Genomic DNA, 22,160 nt, shown 5'->3' with positions numbered 1-22,160 from the left:
AGGGGCAAGCAGGGGTCAGCCAGCCAAGGCCCTGGCCTGGAAGGGATGGGAAGGGGCCTTCCAGGCAGAGGAAACGGCACAGGCAAAGGCCTCAGGACAGGAAGCTTCGTGGCACATCCAGGAACCATGCCACAGCGGCCAGAGCGTGAGTCAGTCCCTCCTCAGGGCTCCACAATGCCCTGATTGTGCCTGATTAGGACACTTTATATATCAGCTCAGAATTCCCTGTACACACCGCCATGCCTGCAGCCTCGGGGCACTCAACATTGCTGTGTGGCCAGTGGGCTTCTTCTTTTTTTTTTTTTTTTTGAGATGGGGTCTTGCTCTGTTGCCCAGGCTGGAGTGCAGTGATGCAATCTCGGCTCACTGCAAGCTCCGCCTCCCGGGTTCACACCATTCTCCTGCCTCAGCCTCCCTAGAAGCTGGGACTACAGGCGCCGCCACCTCACCTTAATTTTTTTGTATTTTTGGTAGAGACGGGGTTTCACCGTGTTCGCCAAGATGGTCTCGATCTCCTGACCTCGTGATCCGCCCGCCTTGGCCTCCCAAAGTGCTGGGATTACAGGCGTGAGCCACCGCGCCCGGCCCCAGTAGGCTTCTTATGCAGACATCTGTGTCTCCAGCTGTGGGATCTTGCTTAACCTGCATGTAGGGCAGGCCTGGAGTACCAGGGAGGTAACACATTCCAGAGTAGCCCTCAGCTAATGAACACCTACGCTCAAGAGTTCCTCCCAACTCAGCCTCCTGAGCATGCACCATCATGCTGGCTAATGTTTTAATTTATTTATTATTTATTTTTATTTTTTGAGATGGAGTCTTGCTCTGTTGCCCAGGCTGGAGTGCAGTGGCATGATCTCGGCTCACTGCAACCTCTGTCTCCCAGGTTCAAGCAATTCTCCTGCCACAGCCTCTAGAGTAGCTGGGATTACAGGTGCCCGCCACCACACCCAGCTAATTTTTGTATTTTTAGTAGAAACAGAGTTTCACCATATTGGCCAGGCTAGTCACAAACTCCTGACCTCTGGTGATCCACCTGCCTCGGCCTCTGAAAGTGCTGGGATTAGAGGCATAAGCCACTACATGCCTGGCCTATTTTTATTTTTGTAGAGACAAGGTTTTGCTATGTTGCTCAGGCTGGTCTGGAACCCCTGGCCTGAAGCAGTCTTCCCACCTCACCCTCCCAAAATGTTGGGATTACAGGCGTGAGCCACTGTGCCTAGCCAACACCCTTTCTTATATTCCTGTCGATAACCCACCTTGTTCTTCCACCCGCCTCCAGTCTTATCTCTGGTTCCACAGCACAGCACAAGTGCAATTTTAAATAGAGGTAATGTTGACGGGGTTCAGTAGGAATCCTTCTATAAGTCCCTGCCTAAAGTCTAATGCTGGCTTTGCTTTGCTTTGCTTTTTTTTTTTTTGACAGAGTGTCACTCTGTCACCCAGGTGGGAGTGCAGTGGCATGATCTCGGCTCACTGCAACCTCCAGCTCCCATGTAAAAGAGATTTTCGTACCTCAGCCTCTCGAGGAGCTGGGATAACAGGCCTGCACCACCGTGCCCGGCTTTTTTTTTTTGAATTTTTGGTAGAGACAGGGATTCACTATGTTGACCAGGCTGATCTCAAACTCCTGGCCTCAAGTGATCCACCCGCCTCAGCCTCCCAAAGTGCTGGGATTACAAGTGTGGGCCACTGTGCCCGGCCTGATGCTGGCTTTTGAGTGCTATATTATACCAGGTTAGGGGAACATTCATGTGCATCCAGTTCTATTTTACTGAAATATATATTTTTTTTTTTTTAACGAAGTCTCACTCTGTTGCCTAGGCTGGAGTGCAGTGGCACAATCTTGGCTTACCACAACCTCCGCCTCCTGGGTTCAAGTGATTTTCCTGCCTCAGCCTCCCCAGTCGCTGGGATTACAGGTGCACGCCACCACACTCGGCTAATTTTTGCATATTTTAGTAGAGACAGGGTTTCGCCGTGTTGGACAGGCTGGTCTCAAACTCCTGACCTCAAATGATTCACCTGCCTCAGCCTCCCAAGTGCTGGGAGTATTGGCATGAGCCACCATGCCCAGTGTTATTGAATTTTTTTAAACAGCAAGAATGAATATTGAATGTTTGGATATGATTGCATGATTTTTCTCCTTGAAAGATCTATTACTGTGATCTAATATATTAATAAATTTTCTTTTCTTTTTTAATGTTTTCAAATCCGAGTCTTACTGTGGGTCACTCAGGCTGGACTGCAGTGGTACAATCATCATAGCACATGGTAACCTCGAACTTCTGGGTTCAAGCAGTCCTCCCGGCCGGGCGCAGTGGCTCACGCCTGTAATCCCAGCACTTTGGGAGGCCGAGGTGGGCGGATCACGAGGTCAGGAGATCGAGACCATCCTAGCTAACACAGTGAAACCCTGTCTCTACTAAAAATACAAAAAAATTAGCTGGGCATAGTGGCGGGCGCCTGTAGTCCCAGCTACTCTGGAGGCTGAGGCAGGAGAATGGCGTGAACCCGGGAGGCGGAGCTTGCAGTGAGCCAAGATAGCGCCTCTGCACTCCAGCCTGGGCGACAGAGCGAGACTCCGTCTCAAAAAAAAAGAAAAAAAAGAAGTCCTCCCAACTCACCCTCCCAAGTAACTAGGACTACAGGCACATGCCTCCACACTCAGCTATTTTTTAAGAAGTATTTTTGTGGAGTCAGGGTCTCGCCATGTAGCCCAGGTTGGTCTTGAACTCCTGTCCACAAGCGATTCTGCCTCTGCCTCCCAAAGCACTGGCATTACAGGTGTGAGCCACTGTGCCCAGGCTGAATTTACTAATATTGAGCCATATTTGCATTCCTGGCTTTGCATTCCTGGTATAAACTCTACCTGGTCAGACCTTAATGGTTTTTTTTAATCATTATAGGCTGGGCATGGTGGCTCATGCCTGTAATCCCAGGACTTCGGGAGGCCAGGACAGGCGGATCACCTGAGGTCGGGAGTTGGAGACCAGCCTGACCAACATGGAGAAACCCTGTCTCTACTAAAAATACAAAATTAGCCAGGCCTGGTGCCACATGTCTCTAATCCCAGCTGCTCGGGAGGCTGAGGCAGGAGAATCTCTCGAACCCGGGGTGTGGAGGTTGCAGTGAGCTGAGGTCGAGTCATTGCACTTCAGCCTGGGCAACAAAAGTGAAACTCCGTCTCAAAAAAACACATATTGTTGGCCAGGCGCGGTGGCTCCAGCCTGTAATCCCAGCACTTTGAGAGGCCCAGGTGGGCAGATCACAGGAGATTGAGACCATCCTGGCTAACACGGTGAAACCCCGTTTCTACTAAAAAAATACAAAAAAACTAGCCGGGCGAGGTGGCGGGCGCCTGTAGTCCCAGCTACTTGGGAGGCTGAGGCAGGAGAATGGCGTAAACCCGGGAGGCAGAGCTTGCAGTGAGCCGAGATCCGGCCACTGCACTCCAGCCTGGGCGACAGAGCTAGACTCCGTCTCAAAAAAAAAAAAAAAAAAAAAAAAAAAAAATTACATATTGTTATAGAATATAATAATAGATATAATAATTGAGTATCTTATTATTTTATTTGTTGATGTACTGTTGAATTCTCTTTGTTGGTGTTTTATTTAAGAGTTTTACTTTAACATCCATAGGCAAGATTGGTGTATAGTAAAATGTTTTCCACAGAAGCCTCTAGAAGAAATATCTACACACTTTTGGGAAATCATGAAACTCTGCAAAAAAATGTGGGAGGTAGAATTATATAAATAAACTCAACATACACATATTGCTGAAATGAGAAAAACGGAGACATTGTCTTTCACTGTTCTAGAGAGTATTCAAGCACGGTACGTCTTCTGCCAGTACTTAAAGGAGTCCCATTGAAATCAATGGGAGCTTCACATAAAATGTAATTAGAGGAAAACAGTATGTACAGGGAATTTGAATCTGAAGGGAACCAGAAGCAGAAATGTTCCCTTAAGGAAATTGTTTTGTTGGCAGAAGGCAAAAAATAAATAAATAAATAAATAAATAAATAAATAAACAAATAAATAAAAAATCATTCTGTTGAGATGAGGCATCTAAAAGCTCCCGTTTTCTTTTTTTCTTTTTTTCTTTCTTTCTTTCTTTCTTTTTTTTTTTTTTTTTTTTGACACAGAGTCTTGCTCAGTCACCCAGGCTGGAGTGCAGTGGCACAATCTCAGCTCACTGCAACCTCCACTTCCTGGGTTAAAGCGATTCTCCTGTCTTAGCCTTCAGAGTAGCTGGGATTTCAGGCGCCCACCACCACACCTGGCTAATTTTTGTATTTTTAGTAGAGAGGGGGTTTTACCACGTTGGCCAGGTTGGTCTCGAACTGCTGACCTCAGGTGATCCACCCGCCTCGGCCTCCCAAAGTGCTGGGATTACAGGTGTGAGCTGCCACATCCGGCCACCTTACCATTTTCAATCAAGTCCTATCCATATTTCATTTCTCAGAAGTCTTCACCCTCCTCTTCTTTCTCCTCCTCCTCCTCCTCATCTTTATGTATCAGCAACTACCATTAATTCAGTGTTTGCTCTGTGCCAGAAACCAGGCTAGGTATTTTACAGCCTTGTACAGTTCAATTCTCAGAACAGCTTTGTAAAACAGGTATTATCATCTCCACTTTACAGATGAGGAGACTGAGGCTCAGCAAAGCTAAGTAAACAGCCTGAGATCATACAGCTAGTACGTGGCAGATCTGGGATTCAAAGCAAACAGTCTTTGATGCCAACAGCCATATTTTTAAGCTCTATAGTCACCGTGTTTGAGAGTGGGCCACATGTCAGGCCCAGTACTGGGAGTTTTTGTGACTCATCGCATAACAGAACCAGCACACCCATGCCATTTTACATATGAGCAAACGGAGGCTCAGAGACACAAGGCAACATCTGCAGTCGTACAGCTGGTGAGTGGCGGCATGGGATTCAAGCCCAGGACCACGGAGCTCTAAGCCCACGCATTCTCCAGTTCCTGGGGCTCTCCTCCTCTCCATCTTCCTCACACAGGGGAATGCAGCCCCTGGATGATGCCCATTGTGCAACCATTTTCTTCAGTAAAGAGCCCTAAAGGGAAACTAGTTGCTAGCACAGGTGCTGTATGAATCATTTTCTTTTCTTTTCTTTTTTTGATGGAGTCTCACTCTATCGCTCAGGCTGGAGTGTGTAGTGGCACGGTCTTGGCTCACCACAACCTCCACCTCCCAGGTTCAAGCAATTCTCCTGCCTCAGGATAGCTGGATAGCTATCAGCCTCCTGGGTAGCTGGGATTACAGGGGCATGCCCAACTAACTTTTGTATTTTTACTAGAGACAGGGTTTTGCCATGTTGGACAGGCTGGTCTCGAACTCCTGACCTCAGGTGATCCTCCCACATTGGCCTCCCAAAGTGCTGGGATTACAGGTGTAAGTAAGCCACTGTGCCCAGCCTCATTGTCTTGTGTCAAGATGCACAGCTCACCTATCACTGTCAAAAGATAAACACTGAATGAATGGATGGATGGATGAATGAATGGATGGATGCAAGAATGGATGAATGGATGGATGGATGGATGAATGGATGAATGGATGGATGAATGGATGAATGGATGGATGGATGGATGGATAGATGGATGGAGAGCTTAATTAAAATAATCATATTCATCACAGACAGTGCCCATGGTACAGGAGGCTTTAGAAATCATCCAGTCCCCTGTCCTGACTCTGCGGGAGGAAAACCTAAGGCCAAAGGAAGTAGAGAGAGACTACTCTAGCCCCAAGCCCAGAAAGGAGCCCTAATGCCACCTCCCAGGTTTTCTAAGCTGGTTCAGACCCCATGTGAGAACTTAAATGCATGAGTCCTTGTGCAGAGGACCCAAATTTTTTTAAAAAAGATATTGGTGTGGGCTGTGAGCTGTTGCAGAAGGAAATATCCTTAGGCTTTTGGGGGCAGGAGTTTCACACCTGCATTTTGTCACTGTTTGGCTGGCTAGTCAGAATTCCATGTATGTACTAACCTTGCAGCCTCAGAAAAGTCAATAGTAAAGCATGGTTTGGTGGTTTTGATTGAACTGGTTAAATCCACTTATTGGGTAAAAGTGTGTGAAATTCTGAAGGATTTGGTAAGAACACTGAAGTGTCATCTCCTGCAGCCAGCCCCTCTCCCAGCTCCAAGCTGACCCAGACATGAAGCAGCCCCCGCCCAGTATTAGTCCGTTTTCATGTTGCTCATAAAGACATTCCCGAGACTGGACAATTTATAAAAGAAAGAGGTTTCTTGGACTTACAGTTCCACATGGCTGGGGAGACCTCACAATCATGGCAGAAAGTGAAAGGCATATCTCACATGGCAGCAGACAAGAGAAGAGAACTTGTGCAGGGAAACTCCTGTTTTTAAAACCATCAGATCTCGTGAGACTTACTCACTATCATGAGAATAGCATGGGAAAGACCTGTCCCCATGATTCGGTTACCTCCCATTGGGTCCCTCCCACAACACATGAGAATGATGGGAGCTACAGGATGAGATCTGGGTGGGAACACAGAGCCAAACCATATCACCCCCCTTTTATGTACCAGGACCCTCCCAGTACAGCTCATGAAAGTCAGGAGGAGGCCGGGAACGGTGGCTCAAGCCTGTAATCCCAGCACTTTGGGAGGCCGAGACGGGCGGATCACGAGGTCAGGAGATCAAGACCATCCTGGCTAACACGGTGAAACCCCGTCTCTACTAAAAAATACAAAAAATTAGCCGGGCGAGGTGGCGGGCGCCTGTAGTCCCAGCTAATCGGGAGGCTGAGGCAGGAGAATGGCGTGAACCCGGGAGGCGGAGCTTGCAGTGAGCTGAGATCCGGCCACCGCACTCCAGCCTGGGCGACAGAGCAAGACTCCGTCTCAAAAAAAAAAAAAAAAAAAAGAAAGTCAGGAGGAGGTTACCTCGCAGCTGGGAGAGCGCAAGACTGGTCCTTAGACATCCTTGTTCTCAAAATGCCCCAGGCAATTCCCACCAGGGGACTCTCCCGCAAGCCTCTTCCTCTTCCTCCCTGCTGCCCACCACCCCCCCTTGTCCTCTGCTCCCTGCGTTGCTCCCCATCCCTGGTGGCCAGCATGTCCCTCCAGAGCAGCTCCGCTGTCTATCTGATTCTCTGCCCCAGCCCATCCTCCTGGAACCAGAGAGGCTTCCCAGACCTAGAGAGCTGCTTTCCTCAAGGAAAGGACTTTTGAGATTTGCTCTGGAAGGATGACTACCATCCCTCTTCCTTTACCCTGGGCTGTCCTGAGGAGGATGGATTGGAGGGGCCAGGTCTGGAGATGGGGGGACTGAGGGATTCTTCTGTCATACCTCTGTGGAGAGAAGCAAAGGCCTGGAGAAGTGGGAAGGGCTGAGGAGGACGACACGGATCCAGAGGACAGATACACCTGACCTCACAGTGATGTGGAATGGGGACAGGGAGGGGGTCGAGGGCTGGGGAGGAGGACGTGGATCCCGAAGACAGATTCGCCTGGCCTCACGGTGATGCAGAACGGGGACAGGGAGGGGGAGGGGCGCAGCCTCCCTCTGCACCCCTGAATATTGTTTCCAATCAAATACCAAATATGCACTGGGCCCTGCCTTCTGGTGTGAGCAAGGGGACAGATGGTGGGGCTGTTCAGAGAGCAGGAACCTGGGAAGAGTAGCCTGGGGTGGGCGGAAGGAGATGTGTTCTGTCTGCTGGGTGTCATGTTTGATGTGCCCACCCGCATCCGCACAGGTGGAGGTACCCAAGAGAGACTGAGCCACAGGCTGGAGGCCCAGTAGACAGGGATGGGTGGATACAGCTGTCTGGGAGGGATGGCCAGTGTCATCACCTGTGTGAGACTGTTCAAGGAGACAGAGCTGAGCAAGCAGAGCTGAGGGCCTGGAGCAGCTTAGAGGAACCCAAGGCCTTTCTGAGCTTGATGGAGGATAGGCAGAGGCCCGAGGGGGTAGCTCAAGCGTGCATGGCACAACAGAGGGCAAAGGAGTCCCAGGTGTGAAAAGGAGGGACCCAGAGAGCGACGGTGAGGTGAGATCAAGCCAGCTAGGACCAAAGTGTGTCCTTTGGATTTAGTCCTAAAGAGTTTCAGTGACCTTGGTAAGGAGAGTTTTGTCAAGTGGGGTGGCAGAACCCAGGCAGAAGAGATGGAGGACCTGGAGCTGCAGGAGAGCTCACCAGGGCATACACACCTGCACCAGGGTGGGTGGAGAGGCTGGGGCAGCAGATGGGGGACAGAGGGGAGGTGGAGGGGCTGTTGATGTGGGTGACACGTGGCTGATGTAGAATCTTGTAATGAGAGAGACCTGAGCACACAAGTACCAAGGGGAAAGAGGAAGAGGAGGGATGGAGAGAGGGAAGGCAGGAGGAAGAAGAGGAAGCAAAACCAGCACGTGCTGAGAGTCTGAGGGCGTAGTCCCACCAGGCACTATTGTGAAGACTTAGACTCTAGACAGCCACATGAGATTGATTGATTAATTCAACAGAGAACTGCTGAGAGCCTGCCAGGTGCCAGGCACTCCTCCAGAATCTTCAGATATGACAGTGAGCAAGACAGATAAAACCCTGGAACTTCTATCCAGGGTGTGGGGAGCAGACAGACGATCCCTGTGCTGGGGGAGGATACATGCTATGGAAAAACATGCAGGATAAGGGGGAGAGTGACAGAGGTGCTATTTAACACACGGTGGCCAGCGAAAGTGACAACCAAGTCAAACCTGGAGAGGGGAAGTCCCTCCTTCCATGATAACAGGGAAGGGAGTTGGAAAGGATGGCTGGGAGGCTGGTGAGTTTGCAGCATAAAAATGCTCAGCATTCGATCATTTTAACCCCCAACTGTTTCCAATCAAATAACAAATATTCATGGAGTGTGTACTAGGGAGCCAGGCACCTCGTGGGTGCCAGCCAGGAAGATAAGGATGAGTCTCTGCCCTGGATGAGTTCCCTGTTGCATGGGAGAGACAGATCTAGAAACAGACTATGATTGTATGGGGTGTTAAGTATGATAAGATAGGGCAGCTGTGAGATGGTGGAGAGGCAGGGATGCCCTCCTGAGGAGCTGGGACAGCTTTGGGGAAGAGGTGACATTTGAACTGGGTCTTGAAGAATGGGTAGGAGTTTGCTTGCCAGAAAAAAACAAAAACTTGGCCGGGCATGGTAGCCCATGCTTGTAATCCCAGCACTTTGGGAGGCCGAGGCCGGCAGATCACTTGAGGTCAGAAGTTGGAGACTAGCCTGGCCAACACAGTGAAACCCCGTCTCTACTAAAAATACAAAAATTAGCCAGGCATAGTGGTGGGCGCCTGTAGTCCCAGCTACTTGGGAGGCTGGGGCAAGGGAATCAGGAATCACTTGAATCTGGGAGGTGGAGGTTGCAGTGAGCCCTGATCGCCACTGCACCCCACCCTGGGCAACAGAGTGAGATTCTGTCTCAAAAAAACAAGCAAACAAACAAACCAAAAAACCCAAAAAACCAAAACCAAAAACTTACATCTATGAGGTGACTACTACGTGATAGGCAATTTACCTATACAGTCTCATTTAATTCTAAGAAAACTCCAGCATGGCAGGTATTATACATATTTTACTGATATAGCTGCTGAGGCTCAGAGAAGCTGAGACGCTCAAGGTCATAGAGGTGTTAGAACTTTCAAAACATGATTGTTTTTACTCTCAAACGTATGCCAAGACACCACACCACCATAATAACCTGATAGACCAGAGTCTGCTAAGGCATGAAGTCATGTAAAAATTGTGAGCTCCTTGGGGCCAGCCAGGAAGTGGCTCTTTTCATATTATGTCATATGTACAAAGGGGACTGAAGACAGTGTGTGTGAGTGGTAGGAGAGATTGTAGATTTTGCAGGTGTTTGAGTGGTAGTAGAGATTGTAGATTTTGCAGGTGTTTGAGTGGTAGTAGAGATTGTATTTTGCAGGTGTGTGAGTGGTAGTAGAGATTGTAGATTTTGCAGGTGTGTGAGTGGTAGTAGAGATTGTAGATTTTGCAGGTGTTTGAGTGGTAGGAGAGATTGTAGATTTTGCAGGTGTTTGGTAGTAGAGATTGTAGATTTTGCAGGTGTTTGAGTGGTAGTAGAGATTGTAGATTTTGCAGGTGTTTGAGTGGTAGTAGAGATTGTAGATTTTGCAGGTGTTTGAGTGGTAGGAGAGATTGTAGATTTTGCAGGTGTTTGAGTGGTAGTAGAGACTGTAGATTTTGCAGGTGTTTGAGTGGTAGTAGAGATTGTAGATTTTGCAGGTGTTTGAGTGGTAGTAGAGATTGTAGATTTTGCAGGTGTTTGAGTGGTAGGAGAGACTGTAGATTTTGCAGGTGTTTGGTAGTAGAGATTGTAGATTTTGCAGGTGTGTGAGTGGTAGTAGAGATTGTAGATTTTGCAGGTGTGTGAGTGGTAGGAGAGATTGTAGATTTTGCAGGTGTTTGGTAGGAGAGATTGTAGATTTTGCAGGTGTTTGAGTGGTAGTAGAGATTGTAGATTTTGCAGGTGTGTGAGTGGTAGTAGAGATTGTAGATTTTGCAGGTGTTTGAGTGGTAGTAGAGATTGTAGATTTTGCAGGTGTTTGGTAGTAGAGATTGTAGATTTTGCAGGTGTTTGAGTGGTAGTAGAGATTGTAGATTTTGCAGGTGTGTGAGTGGTAGGAGAGATTGTAGATTTTGCAGGTGTTTGAGTGGTAGGAGAGATTGTAGATTTTGCAGGTGTGTGAGTGGTAGTAGAGATTGTAGATTTTGCAGGTGTTTGAGTGGTAGTAGAGATTGTAGATTTTGCAGGTGTGTGAGTGGTAGTAGAGATTGTAGATTTTGCAGGTGTGTGAGTGGTAGGAGAGATTGTAGATTTTGCAGGTGTGTGAGTGGTAGTAGAGATTGTAGATTTTGCAGGTGTTTGAGTGGTAGTAGAGACTGTAGATTTTGCAGGTGTTTGAGTGGTAGTAGAGATTGTAGATTTTGCAGGTGTTTGAGTGGTAGGAGAGATTGTAGATTTTGCAGGTGTTTGAGTGGTAGGAGAGATTGTAGATTTTGCAGGTGTGTGAGTGGTAGTAGAGATTGTAGATTTTGCAGGTGTTTGAGTGGTAGGAAAGATTGTAGATTTTGTAGGTGTGTGAGTGGTAGTAGAGATTGTAGATTTTGCAGGTGTTTGAGTGGTAGTAGAGATTGTGGATTTTGCAGGTGTGTGAGTGGTAGTAGAGATTGTAGATTTTGCAGGTGTGTGAGTGGTAGTAGAGACTGTAGATTTTGCAGGTGTTTGAGTGGTAGTAGAGATTGTAGATTTTGCAGGTGTTTGAGTGGTAGGAGAGATTGTAGATTTTGCAGGTGTTTGAGTGGTAGGAGAGATTGTAGATTTTGCAGGTGTGTGAGTGGTAGTAGAGATTGTAGATTTTGCAGGTGTTTGGTAGTAGAGATTGTAGATTTTGCAGGTGTTTGAGTGGTAGTAGAGATTGTAGATTTTGCAGGTGTGTGAGTGGTAGGAGAGATTGTAGATTTTGCAGGTGTGTGAGTGGTAGTAGAGATTGTAGATTTTGCAGGTGTGTGAGTGGTAGTAGAGATTGTAGATTTTGCAGGTGTTTGAGTGGTAGTAGAGATTGTAGATTTTGCAGGTGTGTGAGTGGTAGGAGAGATTGTAGATTTTGCAGGTGTTTGAGTGGTAGTAGAGATTGTAGATTTTGCAGGTGTGTGAGTGGTAGGAGAGATTGTAGATTTTGCAGGTGTGTGAGTGGTAGTAGAGATTGTAGATTTTGCAGGTGTGTGAGTGGTAGTAGAGATTGTAGATTTTGCAGGTGTTTGAGTGGTAGTAGAGATTGTAGATTTTGCAGGTGTGTGAGTGGTAGTAGAGATTGTAGATTTTGCAGGTGTTTGAGTGGTAGTAGAGAATGTAGATTTTGCAGGTGTGTGAGTGGTAGTAGAGATTGTAGATTTTGCAGGTGTTTGAGTGGTAGTAGAGATTGTAGATTTTGCAGGTGTGTGAGTGGTAGTAGAGATTGTAGATTTTGCAGGTGTGTGAGTGGTAGTAGAGATTGTAGATTTTGCAGGTGTGTGAGTAGTAGTAGAGATTGTAGATTTTGCAGGAAATGGATTGACAAGGGTTTTTTCTTTCTATTTCAACATGACAAGACTGTTGTTATTCCCTTGCCTTTGGCTTCCATTATTTCTTTTCTTTCTTTTTTCAGATGGAGTCTCGCTCTGTTTTCAGATGGAGTCTCGCTCTGTCACTAAGGCTGGAATGCAATGGCACGATCTTGGCTCTCTGCAACCTCTGCCTCCTGGGTTCAAGCGATTCTTGCGCCTCAGCCTCCCGAGTAGCTGGGATTACAGGCATGCACTACCACGCTCAGCTAATTTTTGTATTTTTAGGAGAGATGGGGTTTTGCCATGTTGGTCAGGCTGGTCTTGAACTCTTGATCTCTGGTGATCTGCCTGCCCTGGCCTCCCAAAGTGTTAGGATTATAGGCGTGAACCACCGCACCCGGCTGGCTTCCGTGATTTCTAATGAGAAGTCCCTTGTGTTTCCTTTGGTTACTGCCTAGAATGATGTGACGTTTGTTTTCTATGGCTGCTTTTAAAAAATATATATATATATATAGACATGGAGTCTCACTCTGTCGCCCAGGCTGGAGTGCAGTGGCATGATCTTGGCTCACGGCAACCTCTGTCTCCCAGGTTCCAGCAATTCTCCTGCCTCAGCCTCCTGAGTAGCTGGGATTACAGGCATGCACCACGACATCAGGGTAATTTTTATATTTTTAGTAGAGATGGGGTTTCATCATGTTGGTCAGGCTGGTCTTGAATTCCTGACCTCGTGATCCACCCGCCTCAGCCTCCTAAAGTGCTGGGATCACAGGCATGAGCCACTGAGCCCGGCTGATTTTTTTTTATTTTTTATTTTCAGTTTTACTTTTTGAGACAGGGTCTGGCTCTGTAGCCCAGGCTGGAACGCAGTCACCCAGTGTCAGCTCACTGCAACCTCTGCCTCCTGGGACTCAAGCCATCCTCCCATCTCAGCCTCTTGCATAGCTGGGACCCCAAGCACTTGCCACAGCGCCTGGCTGATTTTTGTATTTTTTGTAGAGATGGGGTTTCACCATGTTGCCAAGGGTGGTCTCGAACTCCTGAGCTCAAACGATCTGCCCGCCTTGGCCTCCCAAAGTGTGGGGATTACAGGCGTGAGCCACCAAGTCAAGCCAAGATATTTTTTTACACATCAGTTTTCAGCAGCTGTGGCAGGCAGCCCCTGCGATGATCCCCACTCCTCAGTATTTTTGCCCTTGTGTGGTCTTCTCCTGTTGAGTGTGAGCTGGACCTACCGACTTGCTTCTAAGGAACAGAAGACAGCAAAAGTGATGGCATGTCACTTTCAGTCCTGGGTTATAAGAAGACAGTGGCTTCCATCTCAGGCGCCTTCTCTTGCTCCCCCACCTGCTTGTGCTGAGGGGAGGTGGGCTGCCTTCTTGTGAGTTACCCTATGTGGGGTTCATGCAGTAGGGAACTGATAGAGTTTGGATGTGTGTTCCCACTCAAATCTGATATTGAAATACAATCCCCAGTACTGGAGGTGGAGTTCTGGTGAAGGTGATCGGCTTACTCGGGGAGTGGATTTCTCATGAATGGTTTAGCACTATCTCCCTGGGTACTGTCCTGATAAGGAGGGAGTTCTCATGAAATCTGGTCATTTAAAAGTGTGCAGTGCCTCTCCCCTCATCCTCCTGCTCCTGCTTTCACCCTGTGATGTGCCTGCTCCCCCTTTACCTACCACCACGATTGGAAGCCTCCTGAGGTCTCCCCACAAGCAGATGCTGCTATGCTTCCTGTACAGACTGCAGAGCTAGGAGCCAATAAAACCTCTTCTCTTGGAAGTGACTCCATCTGTTATTTCTTCCTAGCAATGTGAGAATGGACTAATCCAGCAACAGAAGAAGGCCAGCAGCTGGTGAGAAAATATGGCCTGTGTACAGCCACGCGAGTGAGCTTGGAAACATTTCTCTGAGTCCAGACTTTTCATGGGACCACGTCCCCAGCTCATGGATTGATTGCAGCCTTGGGAGAAACCTTAAGCCACAGGCACCCAGTTAAGCTTCTGACCCACAGAAACTATGAGATAATAAATGTGAGTTGTTTTAAGCCTTTAGGTGGGGTGAGGCAATAAAAGCTCGCAAGGCTACTGCGTGCATTATCGATAACAAATACAGTTATTAACTGTGATTATCTGTTAGTTATCGATAAAGCACGCAGCAGCCTTGTGAGCTCTGATTGCACTGGCGAACTGACAGCACATCCTAAACCAGGCCCAGAATCTCCACCAGGTGCCCAGGTGCCCAGGTGCCAGAGGCGAGATTTACTCCCTTGAAGAGGACTGCATCAAAGGTGTCATGGAGATGAAGCTTTCTTTGGCATATGAATAGTTCGTGATTATGTTTTTTCCTCAAAGGATGTGTTAATGCAAAAGCCTGGGAAGAAGTCTCCAGTCGGTCACTCATTCCAGCAACTAGTCCTTCACGGTATCAAACTAAGTCAGGAGTTTCCACAAACTGGGTTGGTCCAACTCTTGGATCAATAAACCCTGATTTGTTTTTCCAGAGAATGAAAACTCTTCACATCAGAAGGGCTATGGTGGAAAAGAAGGGTTTGACTTATTTTCTGAGGTCCCAAGAGATCAGAAAATTTCAGTTTCAGCTGGGCATGGTGGCTCACACCTGTAATCCCAACACTTTGGGAGGCCGAGGCAGGAGGATTGCTTGAGCTCAGGAGTTCGAGACCAGCCTGGGCAACATGGCAAGACCCTATCTCTACAAAAGAAATAAAAACAAAAAAATTAGCCGGGTTTAGTGGCATGCGCTTGTAGTCCCAGCTACTCAGGAGGGTAAGGTAGGAATATTGTTTGAGTCTAGGAGATGGAGGCTGCAGCGAGCCATATTCATACCACTGCTCTCTAGCCTGAGTGACAGAGTGAGCCTTTGTCTCAAAAAAAAAAAAAAAAAAAAAAAAGAAAAAGAAAAAAAAGAAAAAGAAAAAGTCAGTTTCACAAGAGGAAAAACTTCCTGCTAATCAGAGCTGTCATACTATGCCTGGACTGGTTCACTGGGTAGTTAGCTTCTTCCTAGTAGACATAGACGTGGATGTCTCAGCAGGAATGTGGTGAGAGGTTTCCAAGTACATGTTCAAGAATCAGGCCGAGTTTTTTCATTTACTAATTCAACACATATTAATTCTCCATGCTTCAGTTACAGAATCCTGTGAGTAAGTGTAGAATTGATGACCAGAGGCTTCGATAAAAAGGGATTTGTTTTTTCTACCCAACAGAGGATCTGGGGGTCAGTGATTGCTGGTGTTGTTTCACTGGGTCAGTAGTGCAAGGTTCAGAATCTCTCTGATTCTCTTGCCTGTAGTGTATGAGATGGCTGCACAATAGCCACTATAGCTGCAGATATCACACCCGTGCTCGTGATCATAATCCCTGCTGCTGAGGAAAAGGCAGCCTCCGCTGTGTCTTTTCCTTTTCCAAGAGAGCAAACACTTCCTTCAAAATCAGGGGTGTGCTGGTATGTTGGGGGAGAGGAGGAAGAGGGGAAGTCCTGATTTGTAACAGTTGCCATGTTATGTATAAATTCTCCTACTATGTCTGATTTCAAGCTATCACTATGACATTGCTGACTACGGAGTTGGGGAGAGAAGTCAGCAGCACACTATGATTTAGGATTTCCACCTACTGACGCGGGAAATGCAAATCTTCAAGAACTTAGTAGGAGTAAAATAATCAGGCAATAATGCATTTTGATGAGTTGTTATCTTTGTTTTATATTTTTATATATAATTATATAAAATTAATATACATAATTATAATAAATAAATATATAATATAGGCTGGCACGGTGGCTTACACCTGTAATCCCAGCAATTTGGGAGGCTGAAGTGGGCAGATCACCCAAGGTCGAGAGTTCGAGACTAGCCTGACCAACACGGAGAAACCCCGTCTCTACTAAAAATACAAAATTAGCCAGGCGTGGTGGTGCACACCTGTAATCCCAGCTACTCAGGAGACTGAGGCAGGAAAATCACTTGAACCCGGGAGGTGGAGGTTGCAGTGAGCCCAGATCACATCATTGCACTCCAGCCCAGGCGACGGGTGAAACTCCATCTCAAAATAAATAAATAAAATAAAATAAATATATTTATGTCTAAATATATAATTATAATACATAAATGTATACGTAAATATACATTTATGATAAATTTATTAATATATAAAATATGTTTATTTCTGAGACAGAGTCTGGCTCTGTCACCCAGGCTGGAGTGCAGTGGCACTATCATAGCTCATTGGAGCCTTGAACAGATGGTTCAAGCGATCCTCCCACCTCAGCCTCCTGAGTGGCTAGGGTTGCATGCACACACCACCATGCCTAGCTAATTTTAAAATTTTTTGTAGAGACAGGGTCTTCCTTTTTTGCCTAAGCTGGTCTTGAACTCCTGGGCTCAAGTGATCTTCCTGCCTCAGCCTTCCAACGTGTTAGACGTGGGCCACTGCACCTGGTCTAATGCATTTTTTAATTTACGAGTTTATATTATTTAATATTTTTAAGTACTGAATGTGTCACACAACCAACTTGCAGAATTCCCGAACAATGGACGGTCAGCACTCACGTACTGGTTCAAATCGCCCCAGCACACCACGGCTAAAAACCTATCAGCCAACTTCCAGTTATGTCTCCCGGGACAGGACAACGTCACTTGGCCAATCCTCATTAAGAGGGGTGCTGGAAAGGCAAGAAAGTATTCTGTTCTCTCTAATGGAACATGACCAGGGAGAAGGCAGCTGGGAGGGCCAGCTGGGCCCTCCAACTAGCAGTGTCCACCATCCATCGACCAACTGCCCTAGAACTACACCATGCTGGGCATTTGGGGCACTGTTATGAGCAAGAGTTTCCATTTTTCTTCTCATGGGACCTTCATGCTAGTGGCAAGAGACAAATTTTTTTTTTTTTGAGATAGAGTTTTGTTCTTGTCACTCAGGCTGGAGTGCAATGGTGTAATCTCAGCTCACTGCAATCTCTGCCTCCTGGGTTCAAGCAATTCTCCTGCCTCAGCCTTCCAAATAGCTGGGATTACAGGCATGTACCACCACGCCTAGCTAATTTCTGTATTTTTAGTAGAGATGGGGTTTCACCATGTTGGCCAGGCTGGTCTGGAACTCCCGAGCCACTGCGCCCAGCCAAGAGGGAGATTTTAAATCAATAAGTATAATTGTGATGAATGCCAGAAAGAAGAATGTGTGTGATGGGGAGGGGACCTAAGTTATTGTCTCATATTTTAACACTTTCATAGGCAATAACTTAGAAGCTTAAAACAACACACACCTTTAAGCCAATTTTGGCAACCTAGGAGGTGAGCCCATTTTAGCGGGTCCTGTGCTTGGGATCTCACGCTAAGCAGCTGGGCTGCATCCTCATCTGAAGTTCAACCAGGGCAGTATCCATTTCCAGGTCCGCTGAGGTTACTGGCAGAATTCATTTCCTCGGACCCGCTTGGCAAGGGCCCAGCTTTTTGCTTCCTTGCCTACGGGGCCCCTCCAAAGGTCCTTTCTCAGCACAGCATCTCCCTCTGGCAGCACCTGCAGGCGGAACCTTTCTCTCTAGTGTGCGAAGGTGATGCACTGTGACAGCGACATCCCATTGCTTTTGCCAGGCTCTGTGGGTTAGAAGCCTGTCACCGGTTTTGCTCGTACCCAAGGTCAGGAAGACTATACAAGGGCATAGGTCATTGGGGGGTCAGTCACTTTAGGGTGTGGCTTCCACCACTGAACTTGGTGAGACTTTAAAGGTTGGTAGGAGCTGGCCAGGTACAGGGGTGAGGGTGTGTCAGGCAGGGGTGAGGGCATGGAGGGGGATGCAGAGGCCTGCACCCTGGAATGTCCTTTCACTCCCTGAGGTTTTGTTCTCCTGATCCCTGAGTACATCCCAGAACACGGTGGGGCCCTAGCAGGGGAGAGGTAGGGAAGCATGTGATGTTCATCTGGAGACCTTGTTAGGCAAATCAGATTAGCGGCCAGGCTTTCAGTGGTGGGTGCGAGTGTGGGAGTGATGAGTGTGCAGGTGTGTGTGGGAAGAGCGATGGGGATGGGGTCAGCCCCAGCCACCATGAAGACCTTAACTGTGCATGCACCCATCCCAGCAGCCTCCCTGAGTGAGTGCCTTCAGGGCGCAGGTCCTGTTTTGCACATGGAATTGAGTCAGCGTGGGACACTGCCTTGCCTTAGAGAGGTCACACTTCTTCTTCTTCTTTTTTTTTTAATTTGCGACAGAGTCTCGCTCTGTTGCCCAGGCTGGAGTGCAGTGGTGTGACCTTGGCTCACTGCAACCTCTGCCTTCCAGGTTCAAGCAATGTTCCTGCCTCAGCCTCCTGGGTAGGGTAGCTGGGATGATAGGCACGCATTACCATGCCTGGCTAATTGTTGTATTTTAGTTTCACCATATTGGCCAGGCTGGTCCCAGTCTCCTGGCCTCAAGCGATCTGCCCGCCTCAGCCTCCCAAAGTGCTGTGATTACAGGCATAAGCCACCACACCGGGCGAGAGGTCACACTTCATGCCAAGTGGGAGGCAGCCACTCAGACAGCACCCCAGCTGGCGCTGGGAGTGAGGGGTGCTCAGCGTCCTAGGAAGGTAGAGGGCTGCATGAGAGGTTCGGGGAGGAAGGACTGGAGGAGGATTTGAGATTTTCACCTGAGCAGCTGGGTGGATGGAGGGGCTGTTTACAGAGAATCACAAGAATGTGGATGAGCAAGTTAGGGCACTAATAAAGCACTCTGTTTTGGCCCACAGAAAATTTGAGATGCTTCCCTGTGTCCAGCTGGGGCTTTGGGAAAGGTGAGGGCTGGGCATCTGACTGGGATGGGCGTCTCTGGCAGGCAGTAGAGCATGTGGATAGTTTGTGAAGCCCAGAAGGGCATGAGATTTCCTGTGGCAGTGCCCACTGCAAATGGAAGGGCATTTGGCCTGAGTCCAGACATATACAAGTTGGGCAGAGAAGGGGGTGGGTCCCCGGTACCCACAGAGGAGCAGCTATGGAGGTACAGGAAAACCAAGGGTGTGGGATCACATGATGCAGGAGGCTCAAATAAGATGAGGAAAGAGGTTTTAAAGACAATCAGGGCTGGGCACAGTGGTTCATGCCTGTAATCCCAACACTTTGGGAGGCTGAGACGAGAGAATAGCTTGAGGCCAGGAGTTTGAGAGCAGCCTGGGCAACATAGGGAGACCCCATTTCTATAAATAAATACCATTGGTACTTGGCATTTCAGGCGGGGAACAGCAAACACATGAAAGCTCTGAGGCAGGAAAGGGAAGTGATTAGTGCTCGCTCCTGGTTCCTTTATCAGACCTTAAAGAGATGCAGAGACATTTCAGGTATTCCTTGGCCAAGCTCCTTCAGGGAAGGCCTAAGTTCGCTTCTACTTCCCATCTATTAATTTTTTTTTTTTTTTGGAGACAGAGTCTCACTCTGTCGCCCAGGCTGGAGTGCATGCAGTGGCACGATCTCAGCTCACTGCAACCTCCACCTCCCGGGTTCAAACGATTCTCCTGCCTCAGCCTTCCCAGTAGCTGGGACCACAGGTACGCACCACCACGATCGGCTAAGCTTTTGTAGTTTTGGTAGAGACGGGGGTTTCATCTTGTTGGCAAGGCTGGTTTCGACTCCTGGCCTCAAGTGATCCGCCTGCCTCGGCCCCACAAAGTGCTGGGATTACAAGCACGAGCCACCGCGCCCGGCCCTATTTCACTCCTAATGCCCACCATACGTGCTTCCAAATGTTTGCTGAATGACAAGGTGAACGAGTGAACGGGACTACGTGACTTCGGGCAGCAGGCAATCCTATTCCTTGGACCTCAGTTTCCCTTTCTGTAAAGCAAGCCTGTCTCTCGCTCTCTGCCCTAAAAGCCTGAGTTCTGGGCTTGAGATGAGCGTGTCCTGTAGAGCAGACTCCAAGTGGACGTTGAGCTGGGTCTTCTAGGAGGCCAGGATCTGGCCAGCTCATGGGTACCGTCCTCCCGCGGGACCCCGCACGCCCAGTTCCAACGCCGCCCCGCCCAACCTCCCTTTGTTCCCCCAGGCCCCGCCCTCTCCGCGCAGCTCGCTCCCCATTGGCCGGGGGGCGGGCCCTGGGCGCCTGGCTCCGCTGGGGGCGGGGCGGCAGGCGGCGGGCGGGGCCGTGTGCGCCTGCGCGGTGTGTGTCCCGGTCGCAGCCGCGCGCCGGCTGCAGCTCAGTGATCCGAGCCGGATCCTGAGCGGGGAACACGGGCTGAAGCGGCGGCTGCGGCCCCGCCCCGGGGCTCCATTGTTGAGGCTGCTGCGGCTCTGTCGGCTGCTCAGCTGCGCTCCAGTCGGCCCAGGCGCCGCGGCGAGGAACGAGCACTGCGAGGCGGCGGCCTGAGGTGAGACGGCGCGACGGGCGACGGGGTCTCCGGACCGGGCGGGGGTCTCTGCCCCGGGCGTGGCGGCTCCGAGCTGGGCCCCGCAGGTTCCGGGGTCGGGATCCGGGGTCCGTGCGCCTGGGCTTTGTCTCGGCCTCGGGTGGCACCGGGGGCTTCGCACCTGCTGCAATACCGCGTGGGCCCGCGCGGGGTCCTGGTCGCCCTGCGGGTGGGGGCCGGTCCCCACTGCTCCCCGGCTCCTCCCGTCTGCCGCGGAGGGGACTGCATGGACCTGGGCGCTGGCTTCTGCCCGGTCCCCCCGCGGCGTGGTTGGTCCCCGCGTGCGGCAGAGGGGGCCCTGCGAGGACTCACTCGTGGGGCGGGGACCGGGTCACCGCGAGTGGGAGACTCCGCCGCCCTCCCCGCCCTCCCTCCCAGCGAGACTGCTTCGCCAGACTCACCGAGGGGACTGCGCGGACCCTCGGACGAGGGGGTCCGTGACTCTGGGTGGGGGCTTTTTCCCGTCCCCGCATGACGGCTGAGTGTTTTGTCACCTATAGGTCGCTGCGTAGACCCGCGCGCGTGGGTCCTGGCCGCCCTGCTAGTGGGGCTGTGCGCCGCCCCGTGGCTCGTCTGGGTCGACCCCGCCTGGGACGCGCGTGTAGCGGGGGTCCGTGCGTGGGGGGCGCGGTTAGTAGGGGCGCACTGCCCCCGCCCCATGATTTATCCTCTCACTTGCCCGGCGGGAGGAAGCGAGAGGCGCGGGCCCGGAGCTGTCGCGCAGCGGCCGCACCGACCTCTGCCCTGGCTGGCGGGTCCCGGGGGGCGAGGGGCTGTCACCGCGCGTCCCACCGCCGCGCTTCCTGCTCTGGCCCCGGGCTGGGCTCTGATTGGAGGGAGCAGGGCCGTTCTGCCCGGCGCTTCTTGATTTCTTCCGTTAGTAATGGGAAAAAAAAAATCTGGAAAGCCAGATTGAACTTTGTAGCTCTCAGTCCCAAGAATTTGGCGGGCTGGAAAATGCGTTTCAAGCAGGAGCATCCACACCCACGGAATGAGGCCAAGGCAGTTACAGTTAGAGGTCAGATTTATGAGGGGAGAGCGAGGGTGAGGTCCGTGGGTGGGGAGACTCCGACCTCAGCTTGATGGGAAGACCTGATGCTGCCCCTCAGACGCTGTATTTCTCAGCCACCAAAGAAAGTGGAATCACTCTTTAGTGAATGCTTTCATCAGACTTTTGAAAAACCTGTAATGTCCCAGGAAGCAAAATCGAACTGTACAATTTTCCCCTTTTCAGAGTGTTAAATGTCCTGGAGACAAACAGCGGAAGGCTCAAGGAATCCAAATACTCAACCTGAAGTTCTTTCTGAACAAGAGATGGTGTATAAGTAACAGGCATACAAGACAAAACTAGGGCCGGGTGCGGTGGCTCAAGCCTGTAATCCCAGCACTTTGGGAGGCCGAGACGGGTGGATCACAAGGTCAGGAGATCGAGACCATCCTGGCTAACACGGTGAAACCCCGTCTCTACTAAAAAATACAAAAAACTAGCCGGGCGAGGTGGCGGGCGCCTGTAGTCCCAGCTACTCGGGAGGCTGAGGCAGGAGAATGGCGTAAACCCGGGAGGCGGAGCTTGCAGTGAGCTGAGATCCGGCCACTGCACTCCAGCTTGGGTGACAGAGCGAGACTCCGTCTCAAAAAAAAAAAAAAAAAAAAAAGACAAAACTGAACTAATCACCTCAGCTGTGGCTCCTA

General features: G+C 49.6%; 2 protein-coding genes across 3 annotated transcripts in view; one reads left to right on the top strand and one right to left on the bottom strand.

The window, feature by feature from the left end:
- Positions 1 to 20,028: 20,028 nt before the first annotated feature.
- On the bottom strand, positions 20,029 to 20,941 carry LOC115892735 (collagen alpha-1(I) chain). The gene is given in 4 exon segments (XM_030914450.1): positions 20,029 to 20,538; positions 20,540 to 20,616; positions 20,619 to 20,679; positions 20,681 to 20,941. Coding segments are annotated over 4 exon segments (909 nt in total).
- The window catches only part of AFAP1 (actin filament associated protein 1), a 192,588-nt gene continuing 190,696 nt past the window's right edge, over positions 20,269 to 22,160 (top strand). For both annotated transcript variants that reach the window (XM_010370025.2, XM_030924508.1), the window contains exon 1: positions 20,269 to 20,429. The gene's annotated coding sequence lies outside the window, so the exon portion shown is untranslated. The remainder of the gene's footprint in view (positions 20,430 to 22,160) is intronic.

Source organism: Rhinopithecus roxellana, chromosome 2 (genome assembly GCF_007565055.1).
Source record: "Rhinopithecus roxellana isolate Shanxi Qingling chromosome 2, ASM756505v1, whole genome shotgun sequence".
Lineage (NCBI taxonomy): Eukaryota > Metazoa > Chordata > Mammalia > Primates > Cercopithecidae > Rhinopithecus > Rhinopithecus roxellana.
Note: the sequence above shows the minus strand (reverse complement) of the source record. Positions and strands in the feature narration are given on the sequence as shown.